The sequence below is a fragment of the Mesoplodon bidens genome, assembly GCF_964165515.1.
Source record: "Mesoplodon bidens genome assembly, chromosome: 2".
Lineage (NCBI taxonomy): Eukaryota > Metazoa > Chordata > Mammalia > Artiodactyla > Ziphiidae > Mesoplodon > Mesoplodon bidens.
In genome coordinates this window covers 121,866,647-121,885,068 of record NC_138177.1, presented here as the reverse complement: position 1 = coordinate 121,885,068, position 18,422 = coordinate 121,866,647, and the positions used below count along the sequence as shown (strand labels likewise).

Here is an 18,422-nt window from a genome sequence, read left to right as displayed (position 1 = left end):
CACAATTAGCATTTTTTAAATGAATATGTCCATAGTTATTGAGGTTAGGAGTGAATCTCTGAGGAACTGTTAATTTGGCTTATAACTCAAGGACCTAAGTAAATGTTAAGCAAGTAAAGAGAAGAAGAAATAATACTGATAGTAGCGGTAGTAACAATAACAATTACCTTTAGTGTTAGCTAAGTACTAAGTGTTTTACATATATTAACTCTTAATCCTTTAAACAGCCTTTCAGAATAGGTAGAATTATTATCTCCACTTTACGGATGAGAAGTTGAGACACAGAGAGAGCTTTCCAGGAAGAGTAAAACATATGTGTAAAACTTTCTGACTATAGGAAATACATCGAGGAGACAGTAAAAGTGTGTGTGTGGATGGAGCTCATAGAGTTGGGGGATGTGGTGGAAAAGGAAGAACAGGGAGAAAAAGGCTGGGGGCCAGGTGGCCAATGGATTTATTTGTAGAGTGACTCATACTCCTGATTCCTCAGGAAAGTTCCTGTTCATACCTGTTGGCCTGGTGTAATTAAGTGAACCCCCTTTTACTCTCAAAATCTCCCTGGGTTGGATGATAAACTGAGTTAAGGAGTTCTCTCTCTTTCCTAAGAGTAATGAGAAACCATTAAGAAGTGGTAACGTGATCAGATTTCCATTCTGATAAAACACTCTAGTTACAATGTTTAAAATCAACTGAATTTGAAGAATTTATGCAGGCAGGTATATTTGGAGGCAATAATCTATAATGATTGCCTGGGTATGGGTGGCATTAGTAGAGATGGAGAGACAAGAACAGATTTGCAAAATATTTAGAGGGTAAAATCAAACTAATTTGATGATTGGTTACCTGTGAGCAGGATGTAGGAGAAGTTGGTGTCAACAAAAACTCCTGGGTTTCTGGTGTCAGCAACTGAATAAAGGATTTCTACTTCATTGTTATGGGGAACAATGGAAGAATATCATGTTTGTGTATGTGTGTGTAAAATGGGAGGTGGAGGGTTGAGGATCCATAAATGTGAAGATTTTAAATGTCAGTTACATGATAACTGATCAAATAAGATGTCTAGTCAGTAGGTAGGATTTCATTGTTTCTATATGCCACAGTGTTTATCCACCTGTTGCTGGACATTTGAGTTCTTTCCAAGTTTTAGGGATTACAAGTAAAGCTGCAATGAAGATTTCTGTACAAGTCTTTGTATGGACATGTGCTTTTATTTATCTTGGGCAAATATTAAGAGTAGAATGGCTAGATCATTTGGTAAGTTTATATATAACTTTTTAAGATATTGACAGACTGTTTCCAAAGTGATTGTACTTTGACAAACTGTTGTACTATTTCACATTCCTACCAGCAGTGCATAAGGGTTTCAATTATTCCATATCCTCAGCAGCAACACTTGGTATATTCAATCTTTTTAATTTTAACCATTCTAGTAGGGAATGAGTGGTATCTCATTGTGCTTTTAATTTATATTTCCCTAATGTCCAATGAGTTAAGCATAATTTTATGTGCTTATCTGCCCTTTGTATATCTTCTTTGGTGGACTGCCTGTTCAAGTATCTTGCCCATAATATTATTTGGTTGAAAAAGACTTGATTTCCTCATTGTGTTAAAAAGATATTTTCACTAGACATAGGATTCTAAGTTACTTTTTTTTTCAATTTTGGTATTTTAAACCTATTACTCTACTGTCTTCTTACTTGCATTATCTCTGACAAAAAAATCTTCTGTCCTTTTTATTTCTGTCCCTCAATGTGTGTTTTTCTCTGGCTTCTTCTAAGATTTTCTCTTTATCACTGATTTTGAGCAATATAATTATGATTTGTCTTAGTATAGTTTTCTTCTTCTTTCTTGTGTTCAGGGTTTATTAAATTTCTTGCATCTGTTTGTTTATAGTTTTCATTAACTTTGGAAAACTTTCTGCCATTATTCCTTTAAATATTTTTTTCTGTCTCCTCTTCAATTACGTGTACATTTGTCTGTTGGATGTTGCCAAAATCCTCAATGATGTTCTTTTCATTTTTTCAAATTTCTCTTTTCTCTCCATATTTCATTCAATAGAATTTCCATTGCTGTATCTTCAAGTTTATTAACTTTTTCTTCTATAATGTTTAATATACTACTAATCCCATCTAGAGCATTTTTATCTCCCATATTACAGCTTTCATCTCTCAAAATTTGATTTTGGTCATTTTTATATCTTTTGTGTGTCTACTTCCTAAACATATAGAATATAGTATTAATAACTATTTTATTGTTCTTGTTTGAAAACTCTAACATCTGAATCAATTTGGGGTCAGTTTTGATTGATTACTCTTTCTCTTCATTATAAGTCATATTTTCCTGCCTTTTTCATTCCTATTAATTTCTGATTGGATTCCAGATATTATAAAATTTATTTTGTTAGGTGCTAGATATTTTGAATTCCTACAAATAGTCTTAAGACAAGCCTTCCATCTCTACTGGGATGCAATTAACTTACTTAGAAACAATTTGCTCCTTTTAGGTCTAGCTTTTAAGATTTGTTTGGTGAGAATGGAGCAGTGCTCAGGGCAAGGCTAATAACCACTACTGAGTACTGAGGGAAGTCTCTTGTGAGTATTTTATCCAATGCCCCATGAATCATGAGCTTTTCCAGTCTGGGTGATGAGAATAGGCATTATCCCTGGCCTTGTGTGAGCACTGGGCAAAGTTATCACTAATCTCTGTTGGGTTTTTTCCCAGTCAGCTGTAGTTGCTTCACAAACACACACTAATCGATGCTCAACTTTACCCTCTAAGGATACCTTCTGCAGATCTTTGTATTTCTCTCTTTGTGCAACTTTCTTGTGTCTAGTACTCTGTCTTATGAATTTTAGCTACCTTGGCTTCTCCAGACTAGTCCTTGTTACTCCATAATGGATGCATCTAAGAAACTTTTTTTAAATGCAGATTTTTAGTATCTAGTAATTCTGATTCAGTAATTCCAGGGAGGGTATCTATAATAAATTCTTCTTATAAAGCCTCAATGTGTTTCTAAAGCTATTGGGATATTTAATCACTTGTCTCAGTGATGACATCAATGAACCTAGAGGTCTAAAAAGATTTCATGAGGAAAGTAGAATTTGAAGTAAATTTTAAGAAATAGTAGAATTTGGCAAACATATGTTCTGTTCTAGGTACTGTTGGATGATCAAATATGTTTGAGGGATGAATGAATTGATTGATCTTCGTTTTTTCACTTAGCAAACTTCTACTTCAATTTCCAGGCACATTCCCGCTCAACAGATTTATCTATCTTTCCCAGACCAAATTTATAACTTATACCTCCTTTCTTTTGTTATGATAGCCCATATATTATCTCCATCAAATCCATCTTTATATCGTAGTCATTTTGTTTTGTTTCTTCTACTAACCTGTATATTGCTTTTGAGCAATTAATTTATCTTTGATCCCCAGAACCTAGCACACTGCTTAGAAAACTTGGTGCTCAAAAATATTTGTTGATTTGAACTGCTGTTCCTCTTTTAATATTCAGAAGTGGACAGGAGGTAACTATTTTAATGTAGAAGTCAGTTATGACCTGGATATTTTTAGTAATGAATTGACAGGCACAATAGTATATTAGCGAACTTTTGCTGCATAGAAAAATTATCCCAAAACTTTGTGGCTTAAAGCAACAAACATTTGTTATTTTGCCATTTTTGTAGCTCAGGAACCTCAAGGTACCTTATCTGAGTCCCCTCACTTAAAGTCTCTCACAAGGTTTCGGGTGGGGCTGTAGTCATCTCAAGGACTAAATGTAGAGAATCCACTTTTGTGTTCACTCTTGTAGCTGTTGACAAGCTTCATCCTCCTGGGCTGTTATCCAGAGACATCAGTTCCTTGCCATGTGATCCTATTCATAGGAAAGCTCATAATAAGACATCTGGTTTCTATCAGAGAGAGTAATGGAGAGATCAAAAGAGGGCAAGTTAGATGAAGTCACAGTCTTTTTGTAACCTAATCTCAGAAGTGATTAAGTTACAAGTGATTCCATAACTTTTGCCATGCTCTATTCATGAGAAATGTCAAGCCCACACTCAAGAGTACTATTTAGCCTCATAGATAGCAATACCACTTATGTTTTCTCAAAAACAATAACAAATGTATACATAGATGGAGTTATAGAGGGATTATGTGTTATGTCTGGAAGATAAGGGCTCTATTAACCCAAGAAACTTGGCATGATTCTATACTCATGTTATTTGGCCCTGTCTTTTCTTAGAATCAAAGAGGACTAGCAGGTAGATATGGTGGCAATTCTATTCTCCAAAAACTAGCAACTCTCTTTTGTTTAACAATGATTTCCAGTATGCACTCTCTGGATGTCTAGCATTCCAGTGGTACCTCAGAAGTTAATCAAGGAGAAAGGAAGGAGTGCTAAGCTCATGCCCCTTACATTCAGGTGCCACCCAACCTAATTCTATCATAGTACCTCTGCTGAGTACTTATTGCTGAGTTCATTAATTAAAAGTTTGAAAAAATTGTTTGAAATGCTTGAGAAATTCTAGAGCAATGTTTTTTGGCTATAGCAGTATAATATGGCATAGTCATTAGGTAAGTGGGCTTGGGAACCAGCCTGCCTAGGTTTCTTTGTATCCAGGTTCTGCCATTTGCTACACATGTGAAGGGATTGAGAAGTCTGGACTTGGTACCACCCACAGTTATTTCTTGGCCCTTTCTGTGTCTGAAGCCAAAACTATTTGGGCAGATTTGATATTGCGCTTCTTTTCATTTTCATTGTAGGTTTCACTTATTAGTCACCCTGTATTTATCTTAGTTTAACATGACCAATGGAATGGTTAATACATTTACCATCATTATTCCTACTGTTTTCTGTCCTGATAATAGGTCTCTGACTGAATGATGTGTGTTCTTTTAATAAACTTCTTATCTAGAAAGAAAATTATCTATAATTGATTTCTATACCTGTCAATGCATATTGTTTCATAATCAGTTAAAATATTTTTACAACTGTGGATTTACCAATATCATTGTGTCACTTATTCTAAGTTATTGCAGACCAACATTTTCAATTATGTTGTTAAATAAAGAGCCTGTAGGATGTAATTGATTGCCTACATTAAGGTAGTATCTTGCAGTTCATCAAATAGTGAATTTTCTGGCTTAAGTAATGAGGAAGCTCAAAAAGGGAAGCACTAAATATTCCATATACTGTGCTCATAACAAGACTAACCCCTGAACCTGAGACTTAACTGTTGATGCTGTCTTTTTTGTTTTTAAATTCTAGCTTCTGGAAATTAATTGATCATTGAAATAATTTTTAGAAGGATTCTTATTACTCATTTTTATCTAAGAGCCAACATCTTTATGTGTTCCTTCTTATGTTCTATTAGTTGACTGCAACTCACCTTCAAAGTGTAATGTAGAAGTTGATTTTTCAAGTAGAGGCAAATTACATGTTTTCAATAGGTGACTTGGGCTGGAGAACCAAAGTCATGAGAAAACTCTTTGTCAGATGGTACTGGCACCTCTCCATGATTATAATGTCCAGGGTGTGTGCAGTGTGGGGAGGAACATCACTGAGAGGGAGCCTAACTTGTACTACAGTTTTCAAGTCTCTACAATTGCAATATAGTGAAAAATGTTGGACCTTTGGCAAGTTATAAAAATAAACCTCATAAGAAAAAAATTGTGGCTTTTGAAATGCATAGAACATGATGTATTCATAACACAGTGAACATTGAAAGCCTGTTTTCTCAGCCAGGGATTTTAAAATAAGACCCTCACATAAGGAAATGCTGCAAAAAAAGTATATCTATAAGGAAGAAAATAGCACAGCAAGATGATGATTAGCTGAAAGGCTCAGATAAATTTGCCCCTCTTTTCTTAAAAGTTTCTCTTCCATGGGCTTCCTTAACAGGCATTCCTTTGTTCTCCTTTCCTTCTTGGATGACTCTTCTCTTTCCTTTGCTGGCTCCCTTCCTTCCCACTTTTTAGCCATAAATATCCCACAGATATGTCCTCTTACCTTCTGGAAGTGGTGTTATCTCCTAGCTTTAATTATTACTTCTCTAAAATGGTACCACTTGTATCTTCAGCCTTGGCCTCATGGCTTCTCATCACTCTTCATCCACCAGCTTTTCTATGTATGTTATCATAATTTCCTGAGAAGCTATGGATTTATATAATCAATGGAATTCTTTTATTATATGTATATAAGTTGGTATATCTTTTTTTTTTTTTTTTTTGTGGTACGTGGGCCTCTCACTGTTGTGGCCTCTCCCGTTGTGGAGCACAGGCTCTGGACGCACAGGCTCAGCGGCCATGGCTCACGGGCCTAGCCGCTCCGCAGCATGTGGGATCTTCCCGGACTGGGGCACGAACCCGTATCCCCTGCATCGGCAGGTGGACGCTCAACCACTGCGCCACCAGGGAAGCCCTAAGTTGGTATATCTTTAAGCTGTATTTCTACAGCTTAAGAATATGGAGTTTCCCTTTAATTTCTTTGATAATATTATCTTGTGGAATCAATTTCTGAGTAATTGTCAAACCAAATTTAATTTTAACCTGAGATAATAAGAGAAAGATCACATGAGAACCTCATTTCTGTGACAGCCTGAAGAAACTATTTTCCAATAAGTTTTTGTACTCAAATATTTAATTAGAGCTATGTCAGGTTAAAAAAAAAGTCATTACAAAAATAGTCAGTGTTTTAAGTGAAAACCTCTATAACTATATGATAGAGTTCTCACTGAATAGTTGTAATGGGTGTCAAGAAGTCAGTATATATACATAAAAATAAAAAAATTCTACAGAATGTAGAGCATAAAGTCAAAATAAGTGCTTATTAAGTTAAAGCAATGCTACCATCTAAATGCTAAGTAATGTAAGCCTTGAATCCAAATGAATAAGCAATTATTGGTATTTTTAACTGGTATAGCTTTTGGTAGTTGTTTGAAAACTCTAGAATTATGTTCACATCTTGATTGAGGGATTGACCCCAACTGAAACAGCTGTGGTGTTGGAAAAGATCACAATGAACGGCTAAGGGTAATTGGAAGAAACTAGTTATGACAAGTGATTAATCGGAGAGATAGAAACTATAGGTGATTTACTTCACTCTGTAGTCCAATAAAGATCTATAAAAATAAATAAATAAATAAATAAATAAAATACCTAGACAGAAAAAAAAAAAAAACTATAAGTAATGTTCCTACTTTCTAAATTCATGAATTAGACACAATTTTATCCTCATGCTCATTTTCCCATATAGGCTTCTTCTTTTATAGTCATCATTTATTGATAATTTCCATCATCTCTCCCCATCCCCAGTATGCTGAGTCATGCGATTCTATCATCTTAATGTCTCTAACACCCATTCTCCATCTCTAGCCCACTACTTCTACCTCAGATCATTTTTATCCTTATCTCTTTCTTTTCAACTTACTGCAAGACCCTGCTAACTGATCACTCTAGTTTTGTTCCTTCTTCAATCCATTTGCTAGGCTTTTACCAGAAGGATCTTTTGAAGATGCAAATCAGAATATATTTTGCTCCTACTTGAAATCTCTTGGTGAAACCCCATACTGAAAAAATTTAGGAAAAATCCTAAACTTCTTGTCATTGTATATATAACTCTTTAAGATCCCTAACATACAACTTCTACTTAGAATAAGTTTTAATGTTATTTATTTTTCAGTCATGTACAAACAATTACAAAGTCAGGATCATTCTTATTGATATACTGGCTATATAGGTATCCTTGAAAATACTTGAAGAGCAACATCAACCAAGAGTTATATCCTGTACAGAACTATCTGAGATGGCAAGGAATTGCTAGCTGGCCCCAAATAAAAGCACACATAAGAAGAAAAACAGTGGACTTCCCTGGTGGTTCAGTGGTTAAGAATCCACCTGCCAATTCAAGGGACATGGGTTTGAGCCCTGGTCTGAGGAGATTCCACACACCATGGAGCAACTAAGCCCATGTGCCATAACTACTGAGCCTGTGCTCTAGAGCCCGCAAGCCACAACTACTGAGCTCATGTGCCACAATTACTGAAGCCCACGCACCTAGAGCCCGTGCTCCGCAGCAAGAGAAGCGACCGCAATGAGAAGCCCACGCACTGCAATGAAGGGTAGCCCCTGCTCGCTGCAACTAGAGAAAGCCCACATAGAAGAATGAAGACCCAAAGCAGCCAAAAATTAATTAATTCATTAATATTTTTTTAAATTAAAGAAAAAACAGTATAGGGCAGTATGGCGCTTTGGACTCCTATAGATCTGAGTTTAAACTTTGGTGCTTTTCCTTAAAACTCTGTAATTCTTAACCTTATTTTTCCTATTTTTAAAATGGGGCTGTTAGTAACAATTCCATGAGATTGTTGTGAGCATTAAATGAGATATTCTCATTTAGCTCATAGATATTCTCAAAGCACACATTCTAATGCTTCATTCACATTAACAAAAATCAAAGGACAAGTGATAAAGATGAGATCAATGCAGGGGACAGTATAAACCCAGAGTAAAAGTAAGTGGGAAATAGAGGAGAAATATATAACCAGACTATGAGTTGCCAAATAAGGTAGACCCTGTATTGGAGGAAGTCTGGGAAAAACACATGCAGCTGGAGGGAGAAGAGAGAGAGAGAGAGAGAGAAAGAGAAAGAGAGAGAGAGAGAGAGAGAGAGAGAGAGAGTGTGTATGTGTTTGTGTCTGTGTGTGTTGTAGAAATAGTAGCAGTAGTAGTAGTAATGATAGAATCAACTAGAGAATGTATAAGGCAAGATAGCTAATAACTACCACATACTGAATACTTATTCTTAGCTTACCAAGAATATGTCCCAAATTCTTTCCATGTATTAACTTAATTATTACAAGAGAATTAAAGCAGACAAAGGAAATCAGGAGAAAAGGTAAGTTTTAGTGAGGAAAAAGCAATACTTAAGAAACACTTAAGAGATGAACAGAGAGTCACCTCTATAGAGGAACAATAAGAAGTTGGCAGAGAGGTAGGGACCAAACTCAAAGATCGTTATGTCAATTAATCCAAGGGAGGATCAGATCTTAAGGAGAAGACAAATAGTAACAAATGCTGGGGAAGTATTAAAATAAGGAAAAGAGCCAAGAGTGTCCATTGGAATTGACAATTAGTAGGCCTCTGATGTCATGTTCCAGAGAAATTTCCCTGAAGCAGTGAGGTCTGAAGTCAGATTGTAGGTGGGCTGAGGATTGAATAGGAGGTGAGGATAGTGAATGAAAGGTGTAGACTACTCTCAAAAGAAATTGAAAAGTTTAGGAGAGAAGGCAATGGTTCTTTGGGACACAATTGGAACTGGTTATTGAAAGTTAGAACTGGAAATAATTGAAAAATTTCAAATCTAAATCCACTTGCATGTTAATATCTTTGGGATCATTTTGAATTCCTGAGACATAAACTTTAGAAAACATTTTCCTCTAAAGCTTTGATAATACAGAATTTTCTACTAAATGGAAATGGATATTAATCCAGAATAGCTTCATAGTTCTGCTCTTTATAAGTCTCAGTAATAAAGGTTAGATAAAGATATACAGAAGAGAAAACTGTAGCTTTAAACAAACTATAAATCCTAAGGAAAACATCAGTGTAAGTTTGAATTTGAGGAAGACTCCAAAGAAGTCATAGGAAATGAGATATCACTTAAAGTCCAGAAAAATTTAATTTCAAAGTGTAGATATTTATTGAAGGTCTACTTGGTAGTATAAGACACTATATTTAATTTTGGCAATTTCAACTCTGATTGCCATTTTATCCAATGTAGAATTTACCTTATTCTACTTTCTCTTCCATGAGACATTTAGTTCCTATTGATACAGTCATGTTTTTCTTCTTCATTGCTGTCATTGATTTTCATAAGATGATGTTCAGAGGGAGAGCCAAATGGGACCAAGTCAATAAGTTAAAGTCCTACTGTAGGAGAAACATTCAGCAAACAATAACAGTGAGAACCTTTGTTCTTGTAGGCATTACTTTTTAAATCTCTGGAATTTTAAATCATGAGGTCTGGCTATTTTAGTTAGAAGGATTAAACTCCAGTACCTCAGGTGAAAAATCTTTTTAACCTGGAGTCAAACCTTCTTATACTTCATTGAGACAAGCTTAGAACATGAAAAAAATAGTTTAAAAAATTGATATTGGGCTTCCCTAGTGGCACAGTGGTTGGGAGTCCGCCTGCCGATGCAGGGGACACAGGTTCGTGCCCCGGTCCGGGAAGATCCCACATGCCGTGGAGTGGGTGGGCCCGTGAGCCATGGCCACTGAGCCTGTGCGTCCGGAGCCTGTGCTCCGCAACGGGAGAGGCCACAACAGTGGGAGAGCCACGTAACACACACACACACACACAAAATTGATATTGTTATAATAATCATTTACCCACAGTGATAATTAATGAAAAGATTAAGTTGTGAGGATAAATAGTATAAGCATTTAGAGAAAGAAATGCTTAATACAGTAAAGGATTTGTGGAAGGTTCTCAGAGAACCTGGGAACTGAGCTTGGCCTTGAGACTGGGTATATTATAGGCAGAGAAAGAGAACAGAGGTTTTCTAGGAAGAAAGAGGAGAATGTTTGAATAAGTGTTTAAATTACAACCTGGAAATTGTAGAGACTCTACTTGGATCTTTTGAGGAGTCAACTGGCAAATAAAAATATCTTTAAAGGGTAATGTATACAGTAATTCTCTTCTATCAAAACAAAGGGTTCTGATCCATTTTTTTGTGCTTGTAAAACAACCACTTAATGATAGGCATTTGTGGTGCTCATTCCTTCCATCAGTAAAGGATACCAAGTTACTAGCCCAAGTTATTAGCCCCTTGGTTCTTTAATAATAATAATAATAATAATATATATGTCAGTTATACAAATCTAAGTATGATAAAATTCATTTCTATAAAGAGTTTAAAGATTATTAAGATATCCTTTCTGTGATAAGACTTGTTTCAAGTATACAATTTCACCAGTAGTTTTGTTATTGTTTTGGGGGAAAAAAATCAAAACTATGTATTTTCTCAAAAAATTTTAATAAAACAGAATTTTATGCCCTGCAAAAATCTTAATGAGACAATGTATGTAAAACTCCAGTCACAGCTCCTGGCATGGAACAGGGACTTGGGATTTGCTAAAGGTTAATTCAAAATAAATGATCAATAAATGTTTGTTGAATTGAATTATTTAAAATTTCTATCATATAATTGGGTCCTAATTGTTAATGTTTAACTTCCCTTCTGACTGATGGTGGATATATATTCCTTTTTTTTTTAACTAGAAATACAGTCCAATTCAACCATTATTCAGATGCCTATTCTACGCTTAGCACAGTGGTGAATAAAAGAGATTCAGTTTGTGACTTCATGGGACTTCATGTAGTGGAAAAAATGTGAAGTTGACCTACCAGCTCTTTCAGGTTCTGGAGTAGGGGGAGCATGGTTAAAATGATTTGATAGGGCTTCCCTGGTGGCGCAGTGGTTGAGAGTCCGCCTGCTGATGCAGGGGATGCGGGTTCGTGTCCCGGTCCGAGAAGATCCCACGTGCCGCAGAGTGGCTAGGCCCGTGAGCCATGGCCGCTGAGCCTGCACGTCCAGAGCCTGTGCTCCGCAACGGGAGAGGCCACAACAGTGAGAGGCCCACATACCGCAAAAGAAAAAAATGATTTGATAGATATATGTTCCAGCCTAAACACTATTATGAGTGCATTTGTCTTAACCACATGACAGGCATATTGGTATATCACAATACATTATATCCCCATAAAATTTCTAGGAGATACACTCCCTATCATGACTTGAAGTATAAGAATCAATAAATGCATTCAACTTATATAAATAACCTGTGAAATTATTCAGATAATTCCATGTATATTGCTCTCAATAGTTAAATATTTCGTTGAATTTTAAAACAAACTAAATAAAGCCTATAGTTCAATAATGACTGTGTGGTTTCATTAAAACTTACTTTTGAAAGTTTCTTAGAAGGCCAACACTTCATAATTAATGACTGTTCAGCCAAAAGGTTGACCTTCTGAATGACTGGATAAGTGCAAACTTAGGAGGAAAAAAAATTGCTTTGGACTATTTATTCAAGCCTAAAAGCCATTATATTTTAGAATGAAAGTAAGTTCTAGAACTATGCCTAAGAAATTGGCTCTATATTTTAACATTTGAGAATTCTTTTTACAATAAAAATTCATGCTGCCTACTTTCTTTTATGCTATATTTAAAATAAGAGAATTTGTAAAAAGCTTCATTTACCTTGATCGTTTGTGACCTCCTTTAAAGGTCCCCAAGATTGAACTGACAGGCATGTGAAGTCTAAGATACCAGACATTTGATATAAATGGATCCAGCATTCTTTCCAAGCTGAATCTACAAAGCTTCTACTGACAGAAAGCTTCCTCTTATCTGAGATTGAGTCAGTTAGTTCATTTATTTAAAGGTTAGTGTTAATGAGATCAAGGTCACAGGAAGGGCCTTATGGAAAGAAACTACGAAGTCAAACAGGCCTAAATTTGAATTCCAGTTCTGCTTCTTACTAGTTGTATGACCTCAAATAGGTAACAAAGCCTCCCTGAGGCTCAGTTTCTTCACCTTTAAAATAGGAGAGTAGAACATATCTTTCTATGTTTTGGAGTGAAACAGAGGCACTCCAGTTACCATTTATGCACTTAGTTTAGGATCTGATACATAATGTGCCCTCAATAAATGTTAATTGTAATTTTAATTTTTTATTAGAAAAACAACTCACCGTACACATTGTGTGTTCTACTGATCATTAGTCAGCAATATCCAAATATTAGCAAAAAGCATTGTTCTTGGAATGTATAGAAGCCTATACACCCGCTTATTATATTTTTGGACCCACCAGAAATTTCAGCTGTTCCAACAAGAATTCCTTTTCTCTTTGTATGACAATTACAATCAGTTCTAATGCTATCCCAGTGATTGAATAAATTGTAAGAATAATTATGTAAAATAACATCATTTCAGTTCATATATGCTCAATAAATGGTGTATTGACACATGAACAAATGGATGATTGAATGAATGAACTATTTAATACTCTGGAGCACTTGGAAACAAAGCTTGAGGTGAGAGACTAGTGATTCACTTCCCTGCTAACACTGACTTGCTCCATGACTTTGAGAAATTTCCTAATTCCTTTGATTCTTGATTTCTTCCTCTTTAAAACATACTGGTTTGTTATGTAATGTCCATGATTCCTCACCTCTTCTGAAGGGCTCTGATTCAAACAGGCAAGGAAACTTGACTTAGGAGGCAATTTCTTTCTAGGTACAGAAGAGGTGTGGGAGCATATGTTCCTTGAGCTCTTGGATCTCATCTTCATGTTCTCTGTTCTAAGTCTAACAGACTTTTGAAAATTTCCCCAAATGTGTATTATTTTACCAACTGAAGAATAGAGAGTGCATTAAGAAAATGCACAGTGAAAATGAACACATCTGGAGGAAATGATTTCAATCAGTTTTCTAGAGAAAAGAGTCTTAGAGATGAGCCTTTAGTAGAAGAAATCTAAAGGGTGAGCAGATTTGTTGGCAATCTGTGCCTTTCATTGGCCAATAGCTCCTTCTAGTTTTTTTCACTCATTCATTCATTTATTCATTCATTCATTCAACAAATTCTTGTTGAATGATTACTATTTGCATGGCAACATGCTAGTGTAGGATTATAAAGATGAATTTGATATATACTTTGTCCTTAAAGAATTTGCTCTTTAATAAGGATAAGGCATATATATATATAAATTTTTAAATGTTCTAAATGACATGAAAAAAAGTTATATGAGATTTAAAAGGAAGGAAGACAATTTTAGCAAGTCAGTTAGCGACGAAGAGAGGGAAAGTAAAGAAATCTCGGAGGAGATGGCATTTAGCTTGTGTTTAAACATCTGTAGATTGGACAGAAGAGAACTTTTGACTGAGGAAATAATGTGAGCAAAGACTCTGAGAAGTATGAAATTGAGTGCAGTTTGTTTGTACAGTTGAGTTTATGAAAAGGAGTAATGGGAAATACATTTAAAAGGATACCATCAGATTGAGAGGACCTTGAATGTGACAGTGAGGGCCTTGGTTTTTATTTTCTAGGCCAAAGCAAGCCATTGGAGATTGCAGAGAAGGGAGATGGAAGAAAATTGTGTTTTAGAATGGTGACCCCCAAAGAAGAGTTGTACATTGTAATTGTAAAATGAATTTTGATGGGCAGATGCCACCAATGAATCTCCTAACCCAGTTCTCTTTCTTGTCCAGGCTGCTGATGTACTACTGCAACATGGAGCTAACATCAACGTTCAAGATGCAGTTTTTTTCACTCCATTGCACATTGCAGCATACTATGGGCACGAACAGGTAATTCAGTGGCATTTCTGAAGCCTGGGGCATCACTTAAGTGTTCCAGGTTTTTCTTGAACTGTACTAGGTTCAAAGAAAGGATATTTAAGATATCCTTTAAATTAGTTTTGCCATCTGCTCATCAGTTCCCCCCTTGAAGAGCTTTTGTAGATCCATAGAAACATAGCAGCTACCAAGTTATACATTTTTACTGACTACTTTAGTACACGAGGGAGGCAGTAGAGTATATGGCTAAGTGTGTGGCTATAGAAATCAGCCTGAATTTGAAAAATTACTAGCTTTATGACCATGTGTAGGTTGTATAACATCCCTGATCCTCAGTTTCTTGTCTATAAAATGAAAAAAAATATTAATAGCACCTACCTCATAGGGTAGCTCTTATGATGATATATTAATTTAAAGTGTTTGGCAAATGCTCAACGAATGTCACTGGGATGATACTAACACTAACAATAAAACAAATCATAAAGCCCATTCCAAAAGTTCTCTGAAAAAAGATAACTTTTAGAAATAGAGTTTCCTCTTTTCTAGTGACCTGGCATGTGGTAGGCTAAAAAATGTCTACCAAAATATGTTCACATGTTCACATTCTAATTTGTGGAACCTGTGAATGTTACCTTAAAAGGGACTTTGGAGTTGTGATCAAGTTAAGGATCTTGAAATGGGGAGATTATCCTGGATTATCTGTGTAAACCTGATGTAATCACAAGGGTCCATATAATAGAGAGCAGAAAATCAGAGTGAGTAGTAGGAGATGTGACAATGGAAGCAGTACAATAAAGTGCTACAAGAAGGGGCCACAAGCTAAGGGATGCAGGCAGGCTGTAGAAGCTGAAAAGTAAGGAAATGAAAGCCTCCAGAAGGAATGCAACCTGCCAACACCTTGATTTTGGACTTCTGACCTCCAGAACTCTAAGAGAATAAAAATGTGTTTTTTTCATCCAATAATTTTGTGGTAATTTGCTACCGTTGCAATGGGAAACTAATATATGGAATAACCTAGATAAACTAAAAAATGATCACTAAATATGCTTTAAATATATAATTTGCTTTAAATATATAGTTATGTATCAGAAACATATTTATAAATTTTGTTAATCTGTAATTAAGTAATGATATGTATAGAATGCTTTAAAGTTTACAGTGTAGCGTCATTCAACAAATAATTTCATTTGACCTTCATGACAACCTTATGAACTTAATAAGAGTTACCATGTGAGCAAACTCATACTATGGGACAGGCACTATGTTAAGGCCTTTATGTGGATATTTTTCTAATTTTGCCCCAACCCTAAAATCAGCTGTTATTTACCCCTTCTAATCAATGATACGCATGGAGCTTACTCAGGTCAGGTAGCATGCCAGAGTCATGCAGCTAATAAGTAGAAGAGCTGGAGTATGTATTCAGGTCTGTCTGATCCCAAAACCCATCTTCATTCTGTTGTACCAAAGAGCCTCTTCTTACCCCTCTTTTATCAGTGAGAGAAATCATAAAGTCCAGGCCATTTACTGAAGTAGTAGAGCTAGAATTCAAGGCCTGGTGTTGTAATTCCACAGTCTGTTGATTTTCAACCTTAACATATTGAAAGAAAAATTTTATATGCTCTTTTCAAACACTGTCTTTTAGCTATACTCAAGAAACTCAATAGAACCAAATAAAACAGAAATACAAATGTAATTAGATAATCAAAACTTAACTGTTCTTTTGACATTCTGTTTTTACTCTTCCTCATTTTATCTCTCTAGATCTGGTCTCAGTTATGCAGCAGAATTATGCCTTTTTACCTTTGTACAGTTCATGCCATTGCACTGCCTGAGGATCCCAAGTTAAAAATCAAACTTCCTTGTGTCTCTGTGCTGTTCTAGTCATTGTGCCTTTCTTTCTTTGCTGGCTGGCATGTGACTGGACAGTCTCAGACCTGCAAAGTGTGACCTCTAGCTAGGGGAGACTGCTCATTTCATTGATATGCTGCTCAGACTGCACTGGGGTGCCCTGGAGAGCTGAGCACTGAAAATGCTTCTGAAAGTACTGGCTCCAAAACTCAGGTGATGAGAAAACTTCATACTTTTCTGACTTCAGGCACAGAGAGGATATACACAGTGCCTGTTATTTGTAGAGTCATCCTCTTTGGCGATTAATCTCATGACCCAGCAGAAACATAAAGAGCTTCTATGTATGTTGTGTGGAGACCTAAATTTGTTTACTTTCCCTGAATATATAGTCACAGTATTATAAAATTATGCTAAAATGTGGATGGTCCTTTTATGATAAGGGATTCACTTTCTATGTGCAAAGACAACACATAAGTAATTTATGGAAGCTATTGTCATTTACTAAAATATGCTGACAGGAGAATGGCACATTCTATATATAAATGTGCCTAATGTGCCATGTTCCTTGCCATTTGCTTATTTACTTATTTTAAGTGGAAGAGTAGATGTTTTTTATCAATAGCAGTATTTCCTAGGTATATAATAATAGTGCTTAATAGACAATCGATTTCAAAGATAATTTAAATCTGTCCATTATAAAGTCACATAATCAGAATTTATGGAGCCTATGTAAGTGGAAGTATCTGCTTAGGTGTGCAAGGTTCTTGAGACTAAATGTCTACTGTTCAGATTTCTCTTGAATTAAGTATTGGCCTACCCATTAGCCAAGAAATAGATAAAATACACGTGTTTCATATTGGTGCTACCACTTCTGCTATCATTTATTGAATACCAGGCACTTTTCTAAGTGCTTTATGTGTAATAACTTATTTAATTATCACAACAACTCTATGAGGCATTCCCATTTTAGCAACGAAGAAACTGAATTTTCAAAAGGCCAAATAATTTATTCAAGGTGACATACCTAATAAGCAGAAGCCCAATTTCAGAAACTTTGTTCTTTACCTACTGCATGAAATAGGAAGTTTTCCCAAATCCCACCCAGCTAATTTTTTGCCTAGAATTTCTATCTAATATATAATATATTCTTCAGAGGCTTCTGCTCAAGATACGTTTATTTGCTGCCACAAAATAGTATTAGAGCTTGAATTCACTTTTATGCTGATGCCACAATGGTCAAGACTTTTGAGGAGTCCTCCCATAACTGTTATTTTAATGGTACGGGTGCATCCTAACTTATCTCTTGGGATCACTATGATAAGTCCTAAAATTCACAGGGGAGGTAATGTCAATTTTAAAGAAATTATTTGGAAGGTTCCTAATTGAATATATAAATAATTTGAAGGAATCCCATAAATTACCTGAAACAACCCCTGGAAACTCTTGAGTTGTTTATTACTTCATCTCGCTCTGTCCTCTTGGATGTGAATCTCAGCTAATTTGGGAAGATGCTGGGGGCTAGTGTGGCTATCTCCTGTTTACTCACAAATCAAAAAAGGACCCAGAATCCCAGTAGCAAGATTACCATTGGTGACCTATGCATGGAACCACTATGAAAATCAAGAATCAAGTAAGCACTGCTGGCTCTGGCCAGAAGGAGACCTTAGAAAAGATTGTTCAGAGAAGATTATGGGTGACTTGAGAGAAGATTATTTATGTATTGATACAATGAAGACCCAACCCTGAAATTGCTCCAGTTTTAGATTTCTTGCTAGGTGATATAATAATAAAGTCCTTATTATTTAGGCCAGTTGAGTTAGGATTTTCTGTTATTTTCAGGCAAAAATTATCCAAGAGAAAACCTAAATGATATGTCTCCTTCCATATTGCTGAAGGCATTGAATTACTGTTTGGCATTTGATACTAATTTCAAATGCATGGATCCTTTAGGTAACCCGCCTCCTTTTGAAATTTGGTGCTGATGTAAATGTAAGCGGTGAAGTCGGAGATAGGCCCCTCCACCTAGCATCTGCAAAAGGATTCTTTAATATTGCGAAACTCTTGGTGGAAGAAGGCAACAAAGCAGATGGTAAGATTATGTTTAGAAGAAGAGATTTGCTATCTTTTAATTTATGTATGCTTTTTCCTTCTACTTTACTTATTTATTAGAGAATAATCTAAGTTGATTAATCTTGTACTCATGTACTAATTT

General features: G+C 35.7%; 1 protein-coding gene across 1 annotated transcript in view; it reads left to right on the top strand.

The window, feature by feature from the left end:
* The window catches only part of TNNI3K (TNNI3 interacting kinase), a gene marked incomplete at its 3' end in the record, with an annotated part of 285,990 nt that overhangs the window by 71,196 nt on the left and 196,372 nt on the right, over positions 1-18,422 (top strand). Inside the window, exons 6-7 of the mRNA XM_081226315.1 lie at positions 14,276-14,374; positions 18,161-18,299. Of these exons, the coding sequence (XP_081082441.1) occupies positions 14,276-14,374; positions 18,161-18,299 (238 nt within the window). The remainder of the gene's footprint in view (positions 1-14,275; positions 14,375-18,160; positions 18,300-18,422) is intronic.